At 28.7% G+C, this 18,303-nt stretch overlaps 5 protein-coding genes across 12 annotated transcripts; 3 read left to right on the forward strand and 2 right to left on the reverse strand.

Moving 5' to 3' along the window:
• The first annotated feature begins 169 nt into the window (after positions 1-169).
• Positions 170-5,359, forward strand: LOC127063798 (uncharacterized). 2 transcript variants are annotated; one of them, XM_050994005.1, is made up of 10 exons: positions 170-499; positions 921-1,099; positions 1,198-1,437; positions 1,513-1,752; positions 1,860-1,967; positions 2,114-2,385; positions 2,474-2,572; positions 2,658-2,928; positions 3,078-3,322; positions 3,427-5,359. In XM_050994005.1, exons 2-10 carry the CDS (start codon positions 959-961, stop codon positions 3,581-3,583), a joined length of 1,773 nt encoding a protein of 590 aa, XP_050849962.1. In that variant the 5' UTR covers positions 170-499; positions 921-958; the 3' UTR covers positions 3,584-5,359. The 2 variants fall into 2 exon arrangements, with proteins under 2 accessions (XP_050849962.1, XP_050849963.1); XM_050994006.1 differs by having other exon boundaries at positions 172-499; positions 1,872-1,967.
• A 133-nt stretch (positions 5,360-5,492) lies between these two features.
• On the reverse strand, positions 5,493-9,420 carry LOC127063797 (serine/threonine-protein phosphatase 2A 65 kDa regulatory subunit A alpha isoform). 2 transcript variants are annotated; one of them, XM_050994004.1, is made up of 10 exons: positions 9,085-9,420; positions 8,744-8,935; positions 8,345-8,564; positions 8,078-8,238; positions 7,767-7,922; positions 7,419-7,690; positions 7,145-7,339; positions 6,822-7,065; positions 6,467-6,710; positions 5,493-5,796 (listed from the first exon to the last, which is right to left on the reverse strand). In XM_050994004.1, exons 1-10 carry the CDS (start codon positions 9,166-9,168, stop codon positions 5,792-5,794), a joined length of 1,773 nt encoding a protein of 590 aa, XP_050849961.1. In that variant the 5' UTR covers positions 9,169-9,420; the 3' UTR covers positions 5,493-5,791. The 2 variants fall into 2 exon arrangements, with proteins under 2 accessions (XP_050849961.1, XP_050849959.1); XM_050994002.1 differs by having other exon boundaries at positions 5,493-5,801; positions 9,085-9,419.
• Positions 9,421-9,604: 184 nt separating this feature from the next.
• Positions 9,605-10,933, forward strand: LOC127063803 (ADP-ribosylation factor 2). Its single transcript, XM_050994021.1, has one exon. The coding sequence runs from the start codon at positions 10,105-10,107 to the stop codon at positions 10,645-10,647; it is 543 nt and encodes a 180-aa protein (XP_050849978.1). The 5' UTR covers positions 9,605-10,104; the 3' UTR covers positions 10,648-10,933.
• Positions 10,934-11,405: 472 nt separating this feature from the next.
• LOC127063795 (E3 ubiquitin-protein ligase ZNF598) lies at positions 11,406-16,831 on the reverse strand. Of its 6 annotated transcripts, none has more exons than XM_050993994.1 (4): positions 15,972-15,990; positions 15,648-15,908; positions 14,827-15,397; positions 11,406-14,637 (listed from the first exon to the last, which is right to left on the reverse strand). In XM_050993994.1, the coding sequence occupies exons 3-4, from the start codon at positions 15,238-15,240 to the stop codon at positions 12,289-12,291; spliced, it is 2,763 nt and encodes a 920-aa protein (XP_050849951.1). In that variant the 5' UTR covers positions 15,241-15,397; positions 15,648-15,908; positions 15,972-15,990; the 3' UTR covers positions 11,406-12,288. The 6 variants fall into 6 exon arrangements, with proteins under 6 accessions (XP_050849951.1, XP_050849956.1, XP_050849954.1 ...); XM_050993999.1 differs by lacking the exon at positions 15,972-15,990 and having other exon boundaries at positions 11,406-13,673; positions 14,010-14,637; positions 15,648-15,965; XM_050993997.1 differs by lacking the exons at positions 15,648-15,908; positions 15,972-15,990 and adding an exon at positions 16,611-16,831.
• Positions 16,832-17,049: 218 nt separating this feature from the next.
• Positions 17,050-18,023, forward strand: LOC127063802 (transcription initiation factor TFIID subunit 12). The gene is made up of 3 exons (XM_050994020.1): positions 17,050-17,404; positions 17,471-17,663; positions 17,738-18,023. Exons 1-3 carry the CDS (start codon positions 17,156-17,158, stop codon positions 17,863-17,865), a joined length of 570 nt encoding a protein of 189 aa, XP_050849977.1. The 5' UTR covers positions 17,050-17,155; the 3' UTR covers positions 17,866-18,023.
• Positions 18,024-18,303: the final 280 nt, after the last annotated feature.

Genomic DNA, 18,303 nt, shown 5'->3' on the forward strand with positions numbered 1-18,303 from the left:
CAATGAACGCGTTGCTTTCAAGTGATATTATGCATTAAATATAACCAATGGCGATATTGCATAGTAAAATTTGTCATAAAATGTATTTCATAGCATCAAATTATTTAAAAATGGCATCCTAATAAATGAATTTTCTGTCTATATTTTTTATTTGCATTTAGATTATATATATTTCATCGATAGAAATGAAGTTATCAGAAAAAGAAAATATTAAATCCTATATGTGGAGAATGCCCTAGAATAAGTAACTTGATATTCCCCATTGTATTTACTGCGCATCCAACTGCGTCATTCATATTTCCACATTTCCAATTAATCAAGTGAAATGTTTCGTACGCGTTTTATTTAATGTCAACACCTCATAGGAACGTATTGAAAGTGACAGCTGACGAATGTAATAAATTTTCGCATTCTCGATTGCCTGTATATTTGAACTTTACGATTGTTTTCGTATACAAAAGCAATAGCAACGGAGAATCGCATATATTCTATTAATACAGTATGTATGATATATTAGTAGATATCAGAATTATTACTCTATAATATTATTTATTTTATTTTTTCAATATATAATGCATTTTCAAAGCTTATTTTATGTTTCAAGACTACTTTATTTTCCAATATTATCCAAAATAGAATATATACTATGCAATGCTATAATGATTGTATACAAATATCTAAAGAACTATATTATTTCTTAATTAGATTTTTAATTGAGTTAATATTTGTTCTTTATTGCTTTTACGAATTGATTTGATATGTTAAATTATATATATATTCTTCTATATTCTATAAAATATAATTTTCTTTAAATTTGACATTTGATAACAAAAATTTTAATTTGGAATTTAATTCGTCGCAAACAATATCATTTTTTAATTTTTATCTATAAAAAGATATATATATATGTGTGTTTACAGAAAATTATATTAGAGCATTTGCTCTATAAAAATTGATCATGGAACAAATGATCGCATTGAGTACACAAAATCCATTATCATTATTGGTTAAATTTGGAATGATGGCTTGGAACAACAGTTGTGGAATTGAAAATTGTTCAGGACATGGTGAATGTCATAATGGCACTTGCTTATGTGAAGTAATATCTCTTTATTATAAATATAATTATTGATATATATACATTACATACATTTCTTTTTTAATCACATATTAATATTTATATATTTTTTTGTTCAGATTCAATTCGATGGACCTGAATGCCATGTACCAAATCTAAGTTATTATATAGCATTTGCATCTATTTTCTTTATATTGGCATTCGTATGTTTTATTCAACTTGTGATGTGTATTATCGCTGAATGGAAAAAGATGAAGGCACCTTCATTTCTGAGAGCTTGCCGAGTTACTACTCAAAAAGTATTATATTTTGTAGTCTTTCTTGCATCAGTAATACGTGGAGCATATTTTACTTCTCCAGTAAGTACATCCATTTGTTTTATAAGTTTGTATCTTTGATATTACAATTAATTTAATATTATTTTCATTCTTTAGACTGCATTCAAAGAAGGTTGGTCAAGAAGTTTATTATCAGCATATTATCCACTTCTATTAAGTGGGTCATCTTTAATTGTATGTTTCTGGGCTGAAGTTTTCCATCTGAGAGATGTTCAATGGGATAAACCACAATTTTTATCAAAATCTTTTTTAGCATTTGTTGTATTTAATATAATAACATATTCATTATTATTAACTGAATTTGTTATTGCACAAATAAATTCTCAAGAAGATCAAGTAAGTTACTTGACAAATTTCTAATATGTAAATATTCTGCTGAATGTGACTTCTTATATTTACATGCAATAGTGATTATATTACATAAGATTAATCATTTATATTAGAACGTTTTCCAGAGCTATTATACACACATTTTTAATGGATGCTATGCAGTACTTTTATTCATTGTTGTCATATTTTTTTTGATATATGGAGTGGAAGTATACTTTAAGGTATGTTGATAGTATCAATATATTTGAAACAAATAATTTTCATTGTATTTATCTTTTTATCATGCAGTTATCTTTTAGCATGATTAAGATATGTCATATCACTTTGAAGATTTTGTTAAAATATTAATGCAATTTTCTTCTACTAGGTTCGAGGTGGATTTTTAAATGAGTACCAGGTTGCTTCTATTGCAACAAATATACGTACTCCAGATGATTCAAAGTTATTAAATGAAGATCAAGTTACAGCTAAATTATTTGATTCTCAACCATCTACATCTGATATTCTACACATGCAACAACAAGTGAATACTTCTCAATTACATCAATCAAGATTTGGTTTATTATCTCAAGCATTCATGTTGTTTATCGTGGTTGGATTTTTATTTAGTGAAACACTCAGCGAATTTTGGAAAACAAAGTGAGAAAACTAAAAAATATAAAAACAGTAGAATGAAAAGTAGAAAATCAGCATACCTAATTAATATATCGAATATTCCATATTTTAGAGTTCCCTTATATAGCAGAAATTGGCATGATGTTGTGTTTCGTGTAATAGAAGTTGGTGTAGCATTATGGTTTCCTTGTGTTTTGTGGAATTGTATGAGGTAAGTTCTATCTAGAAAATGTATACTACCAGTATTTTATGTTCTTTAGTGTAATTATTATATCACTCTTGTTTTTTTCTTATAGTCCTGAACAATTATGGATTTTAAATCCAAAACGAATTTTGAAAAGGCTAGATCTTGACCAAACAAAACATATGAAAGAAATTGAATTGCAAGATAAATGTGCAGCACAAGAGTCTGCTGTAATTACTGATGGTACATCAATCAATAGTAAAGATTGTTGGATATGTTATGACAATGACAGACACGATGTTGGTCCATTGATACAGCCATGTCAATGCAGAGGTGATGTAAGTGCAGTCCATCATGATTGCTTGCGTAGATGGCTTGTAGAGGTATGTTAATATATATATATATATATATGTATGTATGTATATACACGTACACATACAGGCGCGTTCACACATATAAGATATAATTATATCTTTTATTCAATTCTTTTTGTCTATGAATAATAAATTCTTGTTAATATTTACTTTATTAGAGTTCAGTTAATGCAGATAGTCTCACTTGCAAGATATGTGGTACTAACTATAATGTGGAACATGCTACTCGTTTGGATTGGCAAAATAGTTTAACAACGAAACATTGTCTTCAAACTATTGCAATTGTTACTACAATGTGTGCATCTTCTGCAGCCGCATGGACAGTCATACAACTTGTAGAAGGTCCCATTATTAGGATGCTTGCAGCTGGTGCTGCTTTGTTGATAATGTATGTTTGTATAAGGTGAGTTTATGAAAACATTGTATATTTCCTTTAAATGCGTACGTTCTAATTTTTAAAAATTATTATAATTGTTTTATTATTATCATTAATATCATTCTTTTCAGATTTTTGAGTTTAAACACAGTGGTGGCTTATCAACGTGCCAAAATTTTATCATTAAATATTGTAAATTCTGATAATAGTGGAACAGCAACACATGTTGCCACAATCAGTCATACTGTTTCTGTAGATTTAACAAAAGCAGAACCTGCTATGATATAGGGCAGCATATCATATCGAGCAATAGGAACATAGGATCTGGAATAAATAAAAAATTAATGATTGCAAAGACATTATAGAAATTCTAAGGTAATAATAGTAGAATCATTGAATACATGTAAATAATAAGTCAAATGATAGTCAAATGTGGTATACTTGTAATAAAACTTTTTTATGATAATTATCAGGAAACTTTAAAAAACGTAATCATTTTCTGTTGAAATTTACATATATATAAAATCTAAAAATTACTAATTAGTAAAAAGAAATAGAATACTTGTAGTTTGACATTATACTTTTTTTGTTTAAGTGTTTAATTCTATTTTTATACTGTGAAAAATGTTGTAGTTATATTTAATAAAGTCGACAAATACGGAATTATAATAACTTTTAATTTTTATTTGTTCTAATATATATCTTTCAACATTATGAGTACAACATTTTTCACAAAAACAAAAATAAAATAAAATAAAAAAAAATATTCATTCACAATATTAAATATACACTAACACTGTTATAACATATATCATTAAAATTATCAAAGTAAAAAGTAGTAGTTGTATTAATGATAAAAGATTATCAAAAAGTAAAAATTAATGTTTAATGAACAATAATAAAATCATAGATTTTAGTTTTATATAGTTTATAATGGGAATAACTAATAGATTCTCACATGATTGAGATTATCAGTATAAGAATTTAGTGAATAATTTTCATAAATTGTTTTTTAAACTACCATATTTGACATCAATAAAAATAAAGTCTTTATTTTGCATTAAAGTAGAATATTAGAACGAAATATAGTACCAAACATTTTTTTTTACATAAAGCCCACAGGTAGTAGATTGCTAATTATACATATTGGAAATAATTATGTTTTCAGTTGAACTTTTGCCAAAGACATTTTATCATTACTTGTTTATGAGAGCATATACTCTTTATATGATTATGCATATTTGATTTAGATTTAAGTTCGTAATACGAAAAATTAGGCATTCAAAATGTCATTTGATCATTTGTCATGAAAGTCATTATCATGAAATATATGATATTTCTATTCACAATTAAATTTTAGTGAGTGATATGTAAATATAATAACTAATATTGGTAAGTAGATTGTCAATAATATTAGTACTAGTAATAGTAGGATTTAGTATTTAAGTATGTATTATTGTTGGTTTAATCTTGATATGGCAGTTATATAAGTAAATATCTACATAGTTTATTAGAAAGAATCTGTTAAAGTGATATCATTAGTATATGTTATACAACTAATGAGGCAAAATATACTTTTCTGGGATTGTTATCAAACAAAGGAAATTTTAGTTAATATTTTACTAGTAATTACAAAATTGACTAAAGTAAAATTTATAAGAATCAATAAAAAGAAAATATTGCCATGCAAATGTTTCTCATTTATTAATAATATATTGCATAATTCAAAACATAGTTTAATATGTTACTGAAATATTTTACTTAATGTCTTGATATTTTTACATTTGTATGAAAATAAAAAAGATAATTGATTTATTTACTATTTCATAGATCGAAAAATTTATAAGATATATTTGAAATTATAAATTTCAATTACATTATATTATAAAACATTATCACTTAGTAAAATGTAAATATATGGAGAATGATTGTATACGACTTTGAATGGGATTGTTTGAAAGAAAGATGAGGTAAAATAATTACTATGTATGCGCGTAATATGCATCATTTGGAAAAACAATAATTATAGAAAAAAATAAGAGATAAATAAAAATATTAGCAGTATTCTGTTATTTTATATTTCCCAGGTATTTTTACTTAATAGCTTTAACATAATAAGGTCAATAAAATAAAAATGTAAGTGAACAGTGGAAAAGCAGATTATTCTAGGTGTTGAATTTTAGAAATGATAATTAGATATTTTTATTATTATTATATTATTCTTTAAGACAACTACTTATATGTATGTATATGAAATACATGTTACAAATTAAATCGAATATTTAATAAGTAGCATAATTATAGATATACAAATCAAACAGAACTTAACATACTGTTTACATTTATCGCTAATTTAAATTTTGTAGTTCTTCAAAATTTTGCTCCAACTGTGCATTAATATTACCTCTTGTCAAGTGTAAGTGGAAACATTGTGACATGATATTTGTAATTTCTTTAATATTGTTGGATAAATGATAAATGCACCTGGCATCCTGTTCAACCTATGCTGAAACAAAATAGATTTTCTATTATAATTCACGTGAGAACAATAAAGAATATAATAAAACAAAATATCATAGAGCATATATCAGTATATCAGTAATATAATTTATGCATTGTCTTATATGCATATCACAATATATCTGTAAAATTAAAAAAACGATATATCGAGACATCTTACTACTGAATTAATAATAGAGCTCGATTTATTAAAAGTTTTAATTATCAAAATATATTGAATTTACAATAAATATAAAAGAGAAAATAATATATCCTTAAGTAATATATCCGAATTTTCATTTTTAACGTTTAACTTTCGTTTTAACTGAAAATATAAAATGAATTATATTATCGTAGACAAACGTGTATAATCTGTCTTTTATTATTAAAAGATTATTTCTCCTTAAATATTCAATATATTTAAATAAAAGGAAAGGAAATCAGATATTACGTAATTATAATATTTTATTGATATCTAAACTGTTTTAAAAATAAAAACGGTTTTTCCAACATTTCGATTATGTATGACATTACATTTATGTATAAAAACACGTCATGCGTTAAAATTTAATCATATAAATGGTCGTTTTATTAGAAACCCTCGCCACGTTACATACAATAGGTATAGATATTCTATTTTGTAAATAAGATAAATATCGCTGAATTATATACCTGCAATTCCAGCAATTGCTTCTGAAGCAAAATATTTCACGTCTACATCACTGTCAGTATTAAGTTTGTCAAGAACAGGTTTCACTTGTGTTTGAACTGCAGAAGGCTCTAGATAGGGCCCAATCCGTTGTAATGTTTTAGCAACGTTAAATCTTACATTTGCAACATTGTCAGTTGCCATTCCTAAGACCGTTGGAAGCATTACTTTTGTCGTTATTTCTGGACCACATACTTCAGCCAATACCTAAAAAAAAAAAAATCATTAATTTAGCAATATCATTATAAAGATCGATATGGAGCATTTGACTACTTTGTTATAAATATAACTTGATCAAAATTTATAAATTCAATTTACATTAATACAAAATAAACATGTCATCCTATGAAGGTAATTTTGATCCCTGGACATTGCTAATACTTTAGGTATTACAGTATTTTGTGCCCATTCTGGTCCAAATTTTTCCACTAATTTTTTCAAATTCAATGTCGCTGCTTCCCTAATAGCATAAACATGGTCTACAAGCCAAGTCATACATAAAGAATTTAATTTCTCATCAAAGAATTCCACTCCCAATTGACCAGCTAAGAGAGGCATATACCTGAAAAATAAATTTTAAAAAATAAGAAATTAAATGAATTTTCAAATCAAAATTTAGTATTTATTAATTGAATACTTACTCAATAATAGCTAATCTAACTCGCCATTTAGAATCTTCTGCTAACTCTACAATGGCTGGTAAAAGTGACAATGAAAGTTGTTGTATGCCTATAACCTCATTAACACATTCTAAGTTGCTAATAATGTTTAGACGGACCTCAGGACATTCATCTCTTAGTTGAGATAAAAATAGAGGTAACAAATGTTCGATCGTGCTACGAATATAAATTGTACGTTGTAAATATTTAAGATTAGTGACGCATAATCTAGTCACTTAGTTATGTTTACACTTACTTATGTTTACCAAGTATTGGACTAAGTCCCATTATGACACTTGCTAAAGCTGATTTAACATGTTGATTAGGGTCTGCTACAAGTTCTTTAACTATAGGTAAAATATTATTCATAATAATGGATTCTTGATTAAACTGATCAAGATTTTGACAAAAATCGCGAACTTTATCAGCAGCTGCTGCTCGTACTTCAGCTTCTATATCCTTTAATAATACTTGGAATGCGGGCACAAGATCAGTTTTTGTAATTTCTGGTCCAACTGCTTTCTGGAGCTATAAATTATCATATAATATGTTTAGTCTTCCATTATATGTAGCGAAATGTGGTAAAGAAATAATAATAACATACATCAGTAAATTTATCTGCTACCATATATCGTACACGCCAAGACTGGTCACTGGCACATTGTCGAAGCGTTGGCATAACTAATTGTTCAACATCTTCTGGCTGTAATAAAGCTGCAATACTGACACACGCTTCAACTGCTAAAAGTCGTACTGAATCCTAAACATAAAATATATAATTTTTTCGCTTTTTTTTTTCAATTTTCACAAGTAATCCAAATATGATAGAAATATCCATACATTGAAAATACTTATGATATTATTATTTGTATAGATATGTTCTCTATTAGATTAGTTCTTCATGAATATATTTACCTGTTCATCTTGGGCAAGTATAACAAACATAGGAATTAAGTCTGACTTTAAGTATTCAATTTCCACAACTTTAGCAAACTCTCCTAATTTGGAGGCAGCAGATCGTCGTGCCATAGGTGTATCATCTTGACATAGATTACGAAAGTGGTTTCGTAAACTTGCTATAATTTTGGAAAGTGTATGTTGAACAGTAGACATTACAGAAAATTCTTATATAGAAGAGAAATAGATTAAAATAAAAATAATTTCATAAAAAACACTTATTACCTTTGATGGTTGGACTAACACGTGGATAACATACACTAAAAAGTCCACAAGCAGATGTCCTTGACGTAAACCAATCTCCAGATGCCAGACGTTGGACCAAAGGGACAAAATGTTCTTCTAGATCTGCTGGACTATGTTGGCTCGCAATATTTCTCAAAGACTCAACTGCTTTATCACGAACCACAGTTTCTTCAACTGTCGCTAGTGATTCTAAAGGTGGCTACATAAAAAATTTATATATTATTTATGCTTTATTAATAACATGAAAATTATAAATAATTCTATGTACGACAACAACTTGAACATTTCAGTTTTGCAAAATATTTTCATTTCGTTTTAGCATTCAAAATATTTTTTTTTATCAACTTTATGTATATTAGTAAAAACCATGTCATTTACCAATAAACAATAGACAAATTCCGGTCCTCCAACAAGAGGTGTAAATGTACCAAGCTGTTCTGCCAATGCAAGAAGGACTTCATCTTCATCGTAGATAGTTTCTGTTAAAAAAGGTATTAGCTCGCTACGAGTCCTTTCGATACCTAATGCAAGAGCAATTGTAGATAATTTCTTGATAGAATTTAGACGTAACTGTAAAATAAAAAAGTGTATGATAGAATTAAGAATTTCCAAATTTGAATAAGATTAAAGTTTTTAATGTATATATACACTAATACTTTTATATCAATACTCGAAGTTTATGACATTTTGAAGATTTTAATAAATCTGCTTGCAGTTACCTGAACATCCTCATTCTTTAATTCATCAATTAAAACTGCGATCGGATACAGACTATCGTCCGTAGTGGAATCACTCGCTGCCATTTTGCTACCGACTACACTTTAGCCGTTTTAGCAGTATCTCTTTCCGAACGTTCGTTGAATGATTTTTTTCTTACTGCAATCTATTTGTTCGGAATGTATTGTGCCACGTAATACGGAACAAAATGGAAAAGATTTCCAACAACTGTTTATAAATTATAGCATAATTGGCGAAGAGAAGCATTAATTAAAACACGATCGAAATCTACCCCGACCTATCCCGCGACTCCATGAATCACTGACAATTGTCGTAATCATTTGAGCTACCGCTAGATGGGGACTCGATCACCGTCAAATACCATCATTACAAATACGTAGTATATGTAAAATACGTATTTACGAAGCATATGAAGAGCTGCGCCGCCTAGTGTCGCAAAAATCAATAGGTGTTTCATATAGCTTCATATAGTTTATGCTTAAATCGGTCTAAACCAAAGAGTATTCTACTCTTTGGAATAATTTACGTATGCACCAGCTAGCTCTTTTCTTTAAATCTGCACCCGAGATTGCTTGTACGTACATTTCGAGTAATCAAACACGTATGTCTTTAAAAGTTATTAAAAAATGTAAAAAGTGTTTATTCACATGTAGTTATAAAAGAAATAAGGATAGTTATCGAAAACTGTTTTGATTTGTATTCAAGAGAAAATCACTTTTTTTTGCGTAATATTGGCGTGCGTGTCAAATTTCGCCAACTATTTCCGGAATAGAATTTAGCCGAAAGATAAAAGGTGACGTTTACTATAGGAACTATTTTCGAGGCGTATTGTATGTGTTTTTCACCTCTAAAGAACGACCTGTATTCATAACCCACGTAAAGGAACATAGTACACCTTGCATTTTTTGTGGTTATATCAGTCTATTACATCGTAATAGATATTAACATCCAGACTAAAGAATTGTCTTAGGAAATCGATTAAGGCATTCTCCGCGGAGAAGATGGGCCTGACAATAAGCAGTTTACTTACCCGATTATTCGGTAAAAAACAAATGAGAATATTAATGGTAGGCTTGGATGCAGCTGGCAAAACCACTATTTTATATAAACTCAAACTTGGCGAAATTGTAACAACTATACCAACAATTGGCTTTAATGTCGAAACGGTAGAATATAGAAACATCTGTTTTACGGTTTGGGATGTTGGTGGACAAGACAAGATTCGACCACTTTGGAGGCATTATTTCCAAAATACGCAAGGTTTGATCTACGTGGTGGATAGCAATGATCGTGAACGTATTGGAGAAGCTGAACGTGAATTAGCAAACATGTTGAAAGAAGATGAACTCCGAGATGCTGTACTTTTGGTCTTTGCGAATAAACAAGATTTACCAAATGCTATGTCTGCTGCTGAGCTTACAGATAAACTGGGCCTTAATTCACTTCGTGGACGACATTGGTATATTCAAAGCACCTGTGCCACGCAAGGCCATGGATTATATGAAGGACTTGATTGGCTAAGTAATGAATTGGCTAAAAAGTGATAGCATGTTGTATGTTCAATTGTGTCATCACAGACAATATCCTCATTCAACATCAACGTAGAACACAATTTATGGTTTCTTATGTCATAAGGTTACATTAATGTATAATTATGAATCTATTAATACAGTACTATGTACTTTTCAAAACCGTTGTGAATGCAATTGAACTAAAAGAAGGACATTATGAGACAATTATAAACTTACTGAATCATTTAATATCTTGCTCTCAAAATGGAACTTATCTTGCTGATCAATATAAAGGTAATAAATTTGTTGATATACAATATGTCTGCTAAATGGATATCAAATAAATCACATATAACATTTGTTAAATTCATATTTATATTTTATATTATTTTGATTATATTTTTCTTTTCATATCAAATAAAGGATTTATATCTGGTTTCTCTTTGATATTACACTCATGAGCAAATCACACTACTGTAATAAAAAGAAGGTTTCTAAAATTTATATAAAAATCTATGTTCTGTATGTAGAATTCTATGTTCTTACTGTTTCTTCAAAATGTTGTATATAATACACAACATAATGTACAACATAATTACTTATGAATTCATATTTTGCTTTTTGGAAATTAAAAATATTAAATAAATGATGTTAATACATATTAGTTTTAAATATACATATATGGATGATGAAAGAATATCTAGAATTTATAAATTCATTCCTTTTTAAAAACCTAATGTTTATATTATAAGGAATATGCTTGTAAATGAATAATAAATATGAAAAAAGTATTGTAAACCATAGCTCACAAATTTATTTTGCTTTTGTATTTAATGGATATGACAACTTTCCCTATTACATGCATTAATTATTAGAAGAGAAATGCCTCAAAACTGATTTTGTAAACTAACTGAATGTATAACTTTATTATTGTACAAAACAGTACATTGGACATACAAATACTGTGTATAATATAATACATCACACTTTTTTTAATATGTGGCATATTATACTTTGTAAAGCTCTATTCTGTGTCTATTCCATAAAGTAAATAATTTACAAAAGAAAAAGCTAGTAAATATTATTTACACTGTGTTTTAACATATAATGGAACAGACTGCTTTTACTGCAATTCTTGCAATTGAACTTTATATAATGCACTATCCTTAATTATATTTTATCATATACCTTACAGTTTACATTTCAAGGAAAATTTGTTATTAAAAAAAATAATTTTATTTTTATATTATACCAATAAAAATTAATCAACTTTCCTCCTTCCTCTCTCTTTCTCTCTCTCTCTCTCTCTCTCTTCCTCTCCCCCCTCTCTCTTCCTCTCCCTCCCTCCCTCTCTCTCTCTCTCTCTCTCTATCTATCTACCTATCTGATGCCGTTATATATAACATATTTGCATTTAACCAAGTGGCAGCTATGTAACTTATGAATTAACCATTTAGGCATTAGCAAATAGTCAATCTTTATTGTATATAGAAAATTCTCTATTGCTGCAACTTGACTGGAATAAATATCACTCGTTTTACTGGAAAGTGCAACGTAATCAAAAGTACTTCGTATCAATATGATCCCAAAGGAAAGACATATTGGAATAATGCATACATTTACATGACTTTACTAAATCATCTATTTTGAAATAAATGTCTATAATAATTGAACTCATTTGCGTACCCACATGTTTTTGTTAGGACCTGTATTATTTTTGCCAAGTACTGGAAAATGATTTTCTAATGTATGATTAACCATATGTGTTTGAAAATCGGAATTTTTTAAAATTTGATTACATGTTGCACAAATCTCTAAACCCTTAACTTTATTATCCAGTTCTTTTTTATAAACTTTAAATAGTTCTTGTTGTTTTGAAATATCAGGTAAAAGAACTAAAAGCTCAGGAAACACATCTTCAACTGCCATTCTACCCATAACGGTACAACAGTGTGCATAATATTCTTCAGCACTGCAAACACCTTGCCGAAACAAGCCACTTATATAACGGAATTTTTCAATCCGATCTTGTTCCATTAATACTTCATTCATTTTAGCCACCAGAGATTTATTTCGCTTTTGAAAATCAGGTGGAAGTATATAAGTATATATGGTGTTATGCTTATAATCACTTGGTAAAATAGCATAACTTTCACCAGAACTGTTTGTAAATGTGAGTCCATTATTACTATGCAATTGTTCCATGTTTTCAACTTTGATACAAAATCCTGGAGGTGGAGATGTAGTAGATTCAAAACCAGGTGGTGGATCTATAAAACCTGGTGGCCTAGAGCCACTGCTACCCAAAGCTGGAAAATCCTCTATTTGATGCACATTATTATTATTGGTAGAATTAAGACTGTCTATTTTGAGTTCAGTACGTTTTCTTAATATGTTATTAGTTGTATTACTATTTTCAGAACTTGTTTTTACAATTACTGCACAAGATCCTTCCTCTAAGTTTTTACACTTCTTTTTATCCTTTTTATTTGTATGCTCAACTTCCTTAGAATTTTTAATATTGTGGGAATTTTTTACATCATTACATGTATCATTGGATGACTGCCCATTCTGTTTGTCATCGCTATTATGTTTAGTAGAATTTTCTAATGAATTATTCGTTGGTTCTAAAATTTGACTGGAACCAGCAACATTACTAGAAGATTCACAATTTTTCTTAATGTCGGCGCTAGTCTTATTTGGTTTTGTATTATTAGTCTCATTTACATTGGAATTGTGTTTTGCTTTTTTCTTTTTTGCTTTCCCTTTTGCTGATTCTGTAGTACTTTTTATATTATTATTAGAAATGCCAGAAGATTGAGGTTGAACCCATGATGGGACAACCATTACTGCAGATTGTTTATTTTGCTTAGATGATTTGGATAAACTTGGAAAGTCCTCCCCAGATTGTATAGGTGGTGGTGATGGTGCTAATGACCGAATTGTTTTCTTGGACTTTGGAGCAACTGCAGACGAGGACTTTGTACAAGTCCACTGTAAGACCTCTTTCCATTGGGCTGAATTAGGAGTACTAGTAGAAGGTTTATTACAGCCCAAAACTGGAAATTCAGAATCTACAGATAATTGTGCAGGTCGAACTCTAACATTAGGTCCAGATACCCTAGTAGTAACTGTACCATTAAGTTCACGATTTACTTGGATAGAAACATTGGGCGTTGAACCTTTTCGACTTTGTGATACACTTGGTCCAGTTAAATTACCACTGGAAACACTAACATTAACGGTTTTAGAAACATTAGTATTAGTAGATTCAGGACCCAATGCAGGAAAGTTTTCATCAGTGACAGCCAATGATTGAGGTCTTACAGTACTACGAATAGTTACATTACCTCTACCTTTAGGTTGATTCAAATTAGGTATGAAAGAACAATTACCTAAAGTAGGAAATTCTTCTCTACTTTGAACATCAACAGATGGCTGTCTAATAAAAGTATTTGCAGCTTCGATATTAGCTTGAGAATTGCTTGAACTTGTCAATGCCATTGGTTGTTGATATTCCCTAGTATTATGATCTCTAAACCCATAATCTCTTGTACTTTTGGAAGTTGACGGTCCTGGCATACCTCTTCTAATTCTATTCTCACCTCTAGGTGCCAAGGTAAATTCTAATTCCAAAGTCCTAGCTTGTTTAGCTGCAGCTTTACTTAATTGTTTTCCATGAACGCTCGTTTTATGTGCTTTTAGATCTATATCAGTTCTAAAAACACTAGTAAATTTTTCATCTACACACATTCCTTCTTCACATAGGAAATGTTCTTGCCTAAAATGATCTCGAAGGTATTCATATGAGCTGTAATACTGATGTAAGCCATCTGCATCACAGAAATGACAATATAAATGATCTCGTCTTAAGTGACGATACAACTCATCATTATCCATGTATCTTTGATCACAAAATTCACAAAGCGGATGACCTTTGTGACTCCTGTCATCTATATCACCTTTCCTTCGATGTTGAGCAAGTTCTGATCTTGTATAACAACGTCGTTCACAAGAAAAAATCTGTAACGATTTAAATAAACATTATATATTAAAAATATACTTGGCATATGAACATTTTTATAAGGAGCTAAATAAAAATAACAACATATAGAATACAGTACTAGTAAAAGTACGATAACTGCAACTATAAAATATTACATTTCTAATAAGCAAAAAACCAATAAACTTAAAATAAGAAAAATAAAGTACCTTTAGGTTCTCCACACAAAGATCACAATAATGAAGTTCATGCTGATGTCTCATATGATCCTTCAAACTTTGGAAATTACTAAAGACTTTTTTCTCTTCGCAAATTGTACAAACGTCAGCTAATAACTCATAAAATTTCTCTTGTATATCAACAGTGTCAAAGTAAATGTCATATCGTGTGTCCAATAATCCACCTTTTCGAAGAAAACGAAATGGTTTTATCTCCCTAGTAAAAACAACTTTTGGTAAATCTTGACGACAAATAGGACACTCATTTTGACGACAAAGCACTCTCATTCGTGTACTACATTCATAACATACAGGATGCTCACACATCCCTATACTATAAATTTCCACATTTTTATAACATACAACACATGTATTAGTATTCACACTTTCATTACTTGCAGACATGCTTAATAATATAATTAAGATATGTTCTGTATATATTTATTTTAATTTCTTCAATCACTATGACGGTTTGATTATAAAAAGAAGACGATGCTTTTTAAATAGTTTAGATAAACGCTTCGTTAAATGATTTATACAGTTGATCATATCATGAGCAGTCCTGAAAAATAAATATTGTTATTCAAATTTAACCTAAGAATACGATATTTTAAAGAAAAATATATTACGCGATTATCCAATAGAATATTTCAAAAACTGATCGCCTCGAATTTAAAGAGATGTTTATATATATATGTTATGAAATTATTTTATTTATTAAAGTAAAAAGTAAAATTATTTCGAAAGTATGAACTTTGATTCACATTAATGACTAAAAGACAACTGCCTTACGAAACGATAATTATCTTTACCCTTAGAGATGTCCAAAAATAGATAATGAATCTAAAAAAATTGGCAGCAAACAGACGGTAAAGTTGTTCAGTAAAATTCTTAAAGAACAAGGTTATAACCACTCACGAGAAAAAATATTACGATTGCATCTTTCCCGATAAAAAGATTATAAACGACTCAAGAGCGAATCGTCTTCAAAGATGCATACGGTGGACGGTCTTTTATCTTATGAAATCGTTTCGACGTATTTGCGATCTATACCAGATCTTGACCACTTTACTCTACGTAACAAAAAGCAGACAGAAATTACTGTGCAAAACCGGAAATCTGTATGACCACCTCACCTCCAACCCCTTCCTTTGTATATATGTACATACAAGAACTACGATTGACATAACACAATATACGCATTTTCAAACGCAATGAATATAAAACACTCGACGATCATTACACACTGATCATGTATCGCATTGAATACTAATTTATTCATTCGAGATTAAAGACATTCTTATGCATTTAGATATTAGGAATAAATTATATCGATTAACTATATATCTTTTTAGATAAATTTAACGTTACAAGAAATCTATTTATATTATACGAATATAAATAGTATGATATGATATAATTATAGATTCAACAAAATATTCTGTAATCTTTAATTTATTAATGTTGATAAATATCTATCAAACAATATGTAATAACAATAAGGCAACAGAACTTGCAGTAATTTTGTTATGGTAAATAACATTTAAAATATTTAAATTTACCGCTATAGTAGTAAATTGAATGTCAATTTCCGACTATTTTTGATATATTTTAGAGATTTTTTGTATATTTAAGATTGATATTAATATTGTTTATTTTGTGTATTAAATAAGAAGATAATGTCACGAGATGTTAATAAGTTCAAATTTTTTGATTATTTAAAAATTGTTTGTCTGCTTGGATTAATCGAATAATTATTATAAATATGCATATACCTTTGTATTTGATCTGCGTTCAGAAGAATAAAACCAATATTTAGATAATTGTGTCCAGATTTAGTAAGTCTAATGTTATCATTTTCTATTCTATATTTTGTTGTCTAGATGGACAAATTTCAAGTCCAATTTGATATAATCAACTATGACGTCATTTAAAATTACCAAGCACTGAATCTAGCACTTAGTTCTTGAACGGAAGACTTTGATCATCGGCATAAACTCTCACTCAACAAGTTTTTTATTACAAAAGGAATTTAATTTATTTTCTGTTTTTCTCGATGGCATATATTTTTTCGTAATTCTTCAAAACGTAATTTTTCTGTTTGTTCAGGGTTGTAAATCTAACGACGTCAAACCTTGTGACAGCCAATCATCGCGATGTATCTAGTAGCATATATTTTTGTAAGAGTTTCCCTTCTATAGAAATGTATCTATATAAACTTGTCAAAATAGCGGTAAAGAGTTGTTTATGTTAAGTGTAAGAAGGGCTTGTGTGTCCATTTTCGACGATAGATGAAAGAAATTATTTTATTCGCGAGAATATGTCACAACAAACAGCTGTTGTACAAACTAGTACAGGATCTGAAATAACACCTGCACTTGGAAATTTACAATCTGTTGGACCTACTAACCAAACGTTACCAGTTATATCTGCCATGCAAAGTAATAATTCAGTACCCATTTTACAACCACAAACACAAAATCAACAATCTCAGTATACGTCTCAAACATCAAAACAGCAAACAGCTCAACATTCATCTGTATCAAGTTCTTGTAATGACTTTCCACAAGTATGTAAAAAGATATTAATTTAAAAGTTTAAGTACAAAATATTTATTTTTTTTTCGTGCTTCCAGTTTCTTACTAAAACGCGTTTACAAGATTTAGTAAAAGAAGTAGATCCAACAGAACAGTTAGATGAAGAAGTAGAAGAAATGCTTCTACAATTAGCAGATGATTTTGTTGAGACAACCGTAAATGCAGCATGTCTTCTAGCTAAGCATCGTCATGCAAATACAGTAGAAGTAAAGGATGTACAACTACATTTAGGTAACTTTATAAGAAAACATTTATAATATTTCATCATATTAAATAATCTCATTTAATATTAATTCTTTTTTCAGAAAGGAACTGGAATATGTGGATACCTGGTTTTGGTACCGATGAGGTTCGTCCATATAAGAGAGCAACTGTAACAGAAGCACATAAACAAAGACTGGCGCTAATAAGAAAATCCATTAAAAAATATTAAGTTTCTTATGGTTCCTAAATGTAAAAAAGATTATAGTAGCTTACTTTCAATCAAAAATTTTATACTTGTATACAATCATGTGTTGGCATATGAATTGTTAATATATGATCCATTATATTAATATGAGATTATAATTGTTAAATTACATCCTTTCATAATATTTGCTTTTTTATTCCTATTTGAAAATTAATTTTATAACTTTTATTATGAAAAAAAATCTAAATTGATAATATTAAATTGGATATGTATAGTTAAAAAAAAAAATGTTTGCAACATATATTTAACATATTCTTTTCAACAAACAACAAAATACGTTGTTTCAACATAATTCTTCGATAAAAAACAAAACATAATATTTTATTTTATTTCTTTTTTTTTCTATTTTTATGTTCAAGTATATACGGAGTACAAAAAACTAATATTTAAACAATAGTATAT

This window comes from Vespula vulgaris, chromosome 5, assembly GCF_905475345.1.
Source record: "Vespula vulgaris chromosome 5, iyVesVulg1.1, whole genome shotgun sequence".
In the NCBI taxonomy this organism is placed as follows: Eukaryota; Metazoa; Arthropoda; class Insecta; order Hymenoptera; family Vespidae; genus Vespula; species Vespula vulgaris.

Excerpts from the sequence above, each read along its gene's own strand:
- LOC127063797 (XM_050994004.1), bottom strand. The coding sequence starts at position 9,168 with ATGGCAGCGAGTGATTCCACTACGGACGATAGTCTGTATCCGATCGCA. Across the intron at positions 7,691-7,766 it reads TAGCAGATAAATTTACTGAT|CTCCAGAAAGCAGTTGGACC; the intron begins GTATGTTATTAT and ends GATAATTTATAG. Across the intron at positions 6,711-6,821 it reads CATGTTTATTTTGTATTAAT|GTATTGGCTGAAGTATGTGG; the intron begins GTAAATTGAATT and ends TTTTTTTTTTAG.
- LOC127063802 (XM_050994020.1), top strand. The coding sequence starts at position 17,156 with ATGTCACAACAAACAGCTGTTGTACAAACTAGTACAGGATCTGAAATA. Across the intron at positions 17,405-17,470 it reads CTTGTAATGACTTTCCACAA|TTTCTTACTAAAACGCGTTT; the intron begins GTATGTAAAAAG and ends TCGTGCTTCCAG. Across the intron at positions 17,664-17,737 it reads GGATGTACAACTACATTTAG|AAAGGAACTGGAATATGTGG; the intron begins GTAACTTTATAA and ends TTCTTTTTTCAG.
- LOC127063798 (XM_050994005.1), top strand. The coding sequence starts at position 959 with ATGGAACAAATGATCGCATTGAGTACACAAAATCCATTATCATTATTG. Across the intron at positions 1,100-1,197 it reads ATGGCACTTGCTTATGTGAA|ATTCAATTCGATGGACCTGA; the intron begins GTAATATCTCTT and ends TTTTTTGTTCAG. Across the intron at positions 1,438-1,512 it reads GAGCATATTTTACTTCTCCA|ACTGCATTCAAAGAAGGTTG; the intron begins GTAAGTACATCC and ends TTCATTCTTTAG.
- LOC127063795 (XM_050993997.1), bottom strand. The coding sequence starts at position 15,240 with ATGTCTGCAAGTAATGAAAGTGTGAATACTAATACATGTGTTGTATGT. Across the intron at positions 14,638-14,826 it reads TTTGTGTGGAGAACCTAAAG|ATTTTTTCTTGTGAACGACG; the intron begins GTACTTTATTTT and ends AAATCGTTACAG.
- LOC127063803 (XM_050994021.1), top strand. The coding sequence starts at position 10,105 with ATGGGCCTGACAATAAGCAGTTTACTTACCCGATTATTCGGTAAAAAA.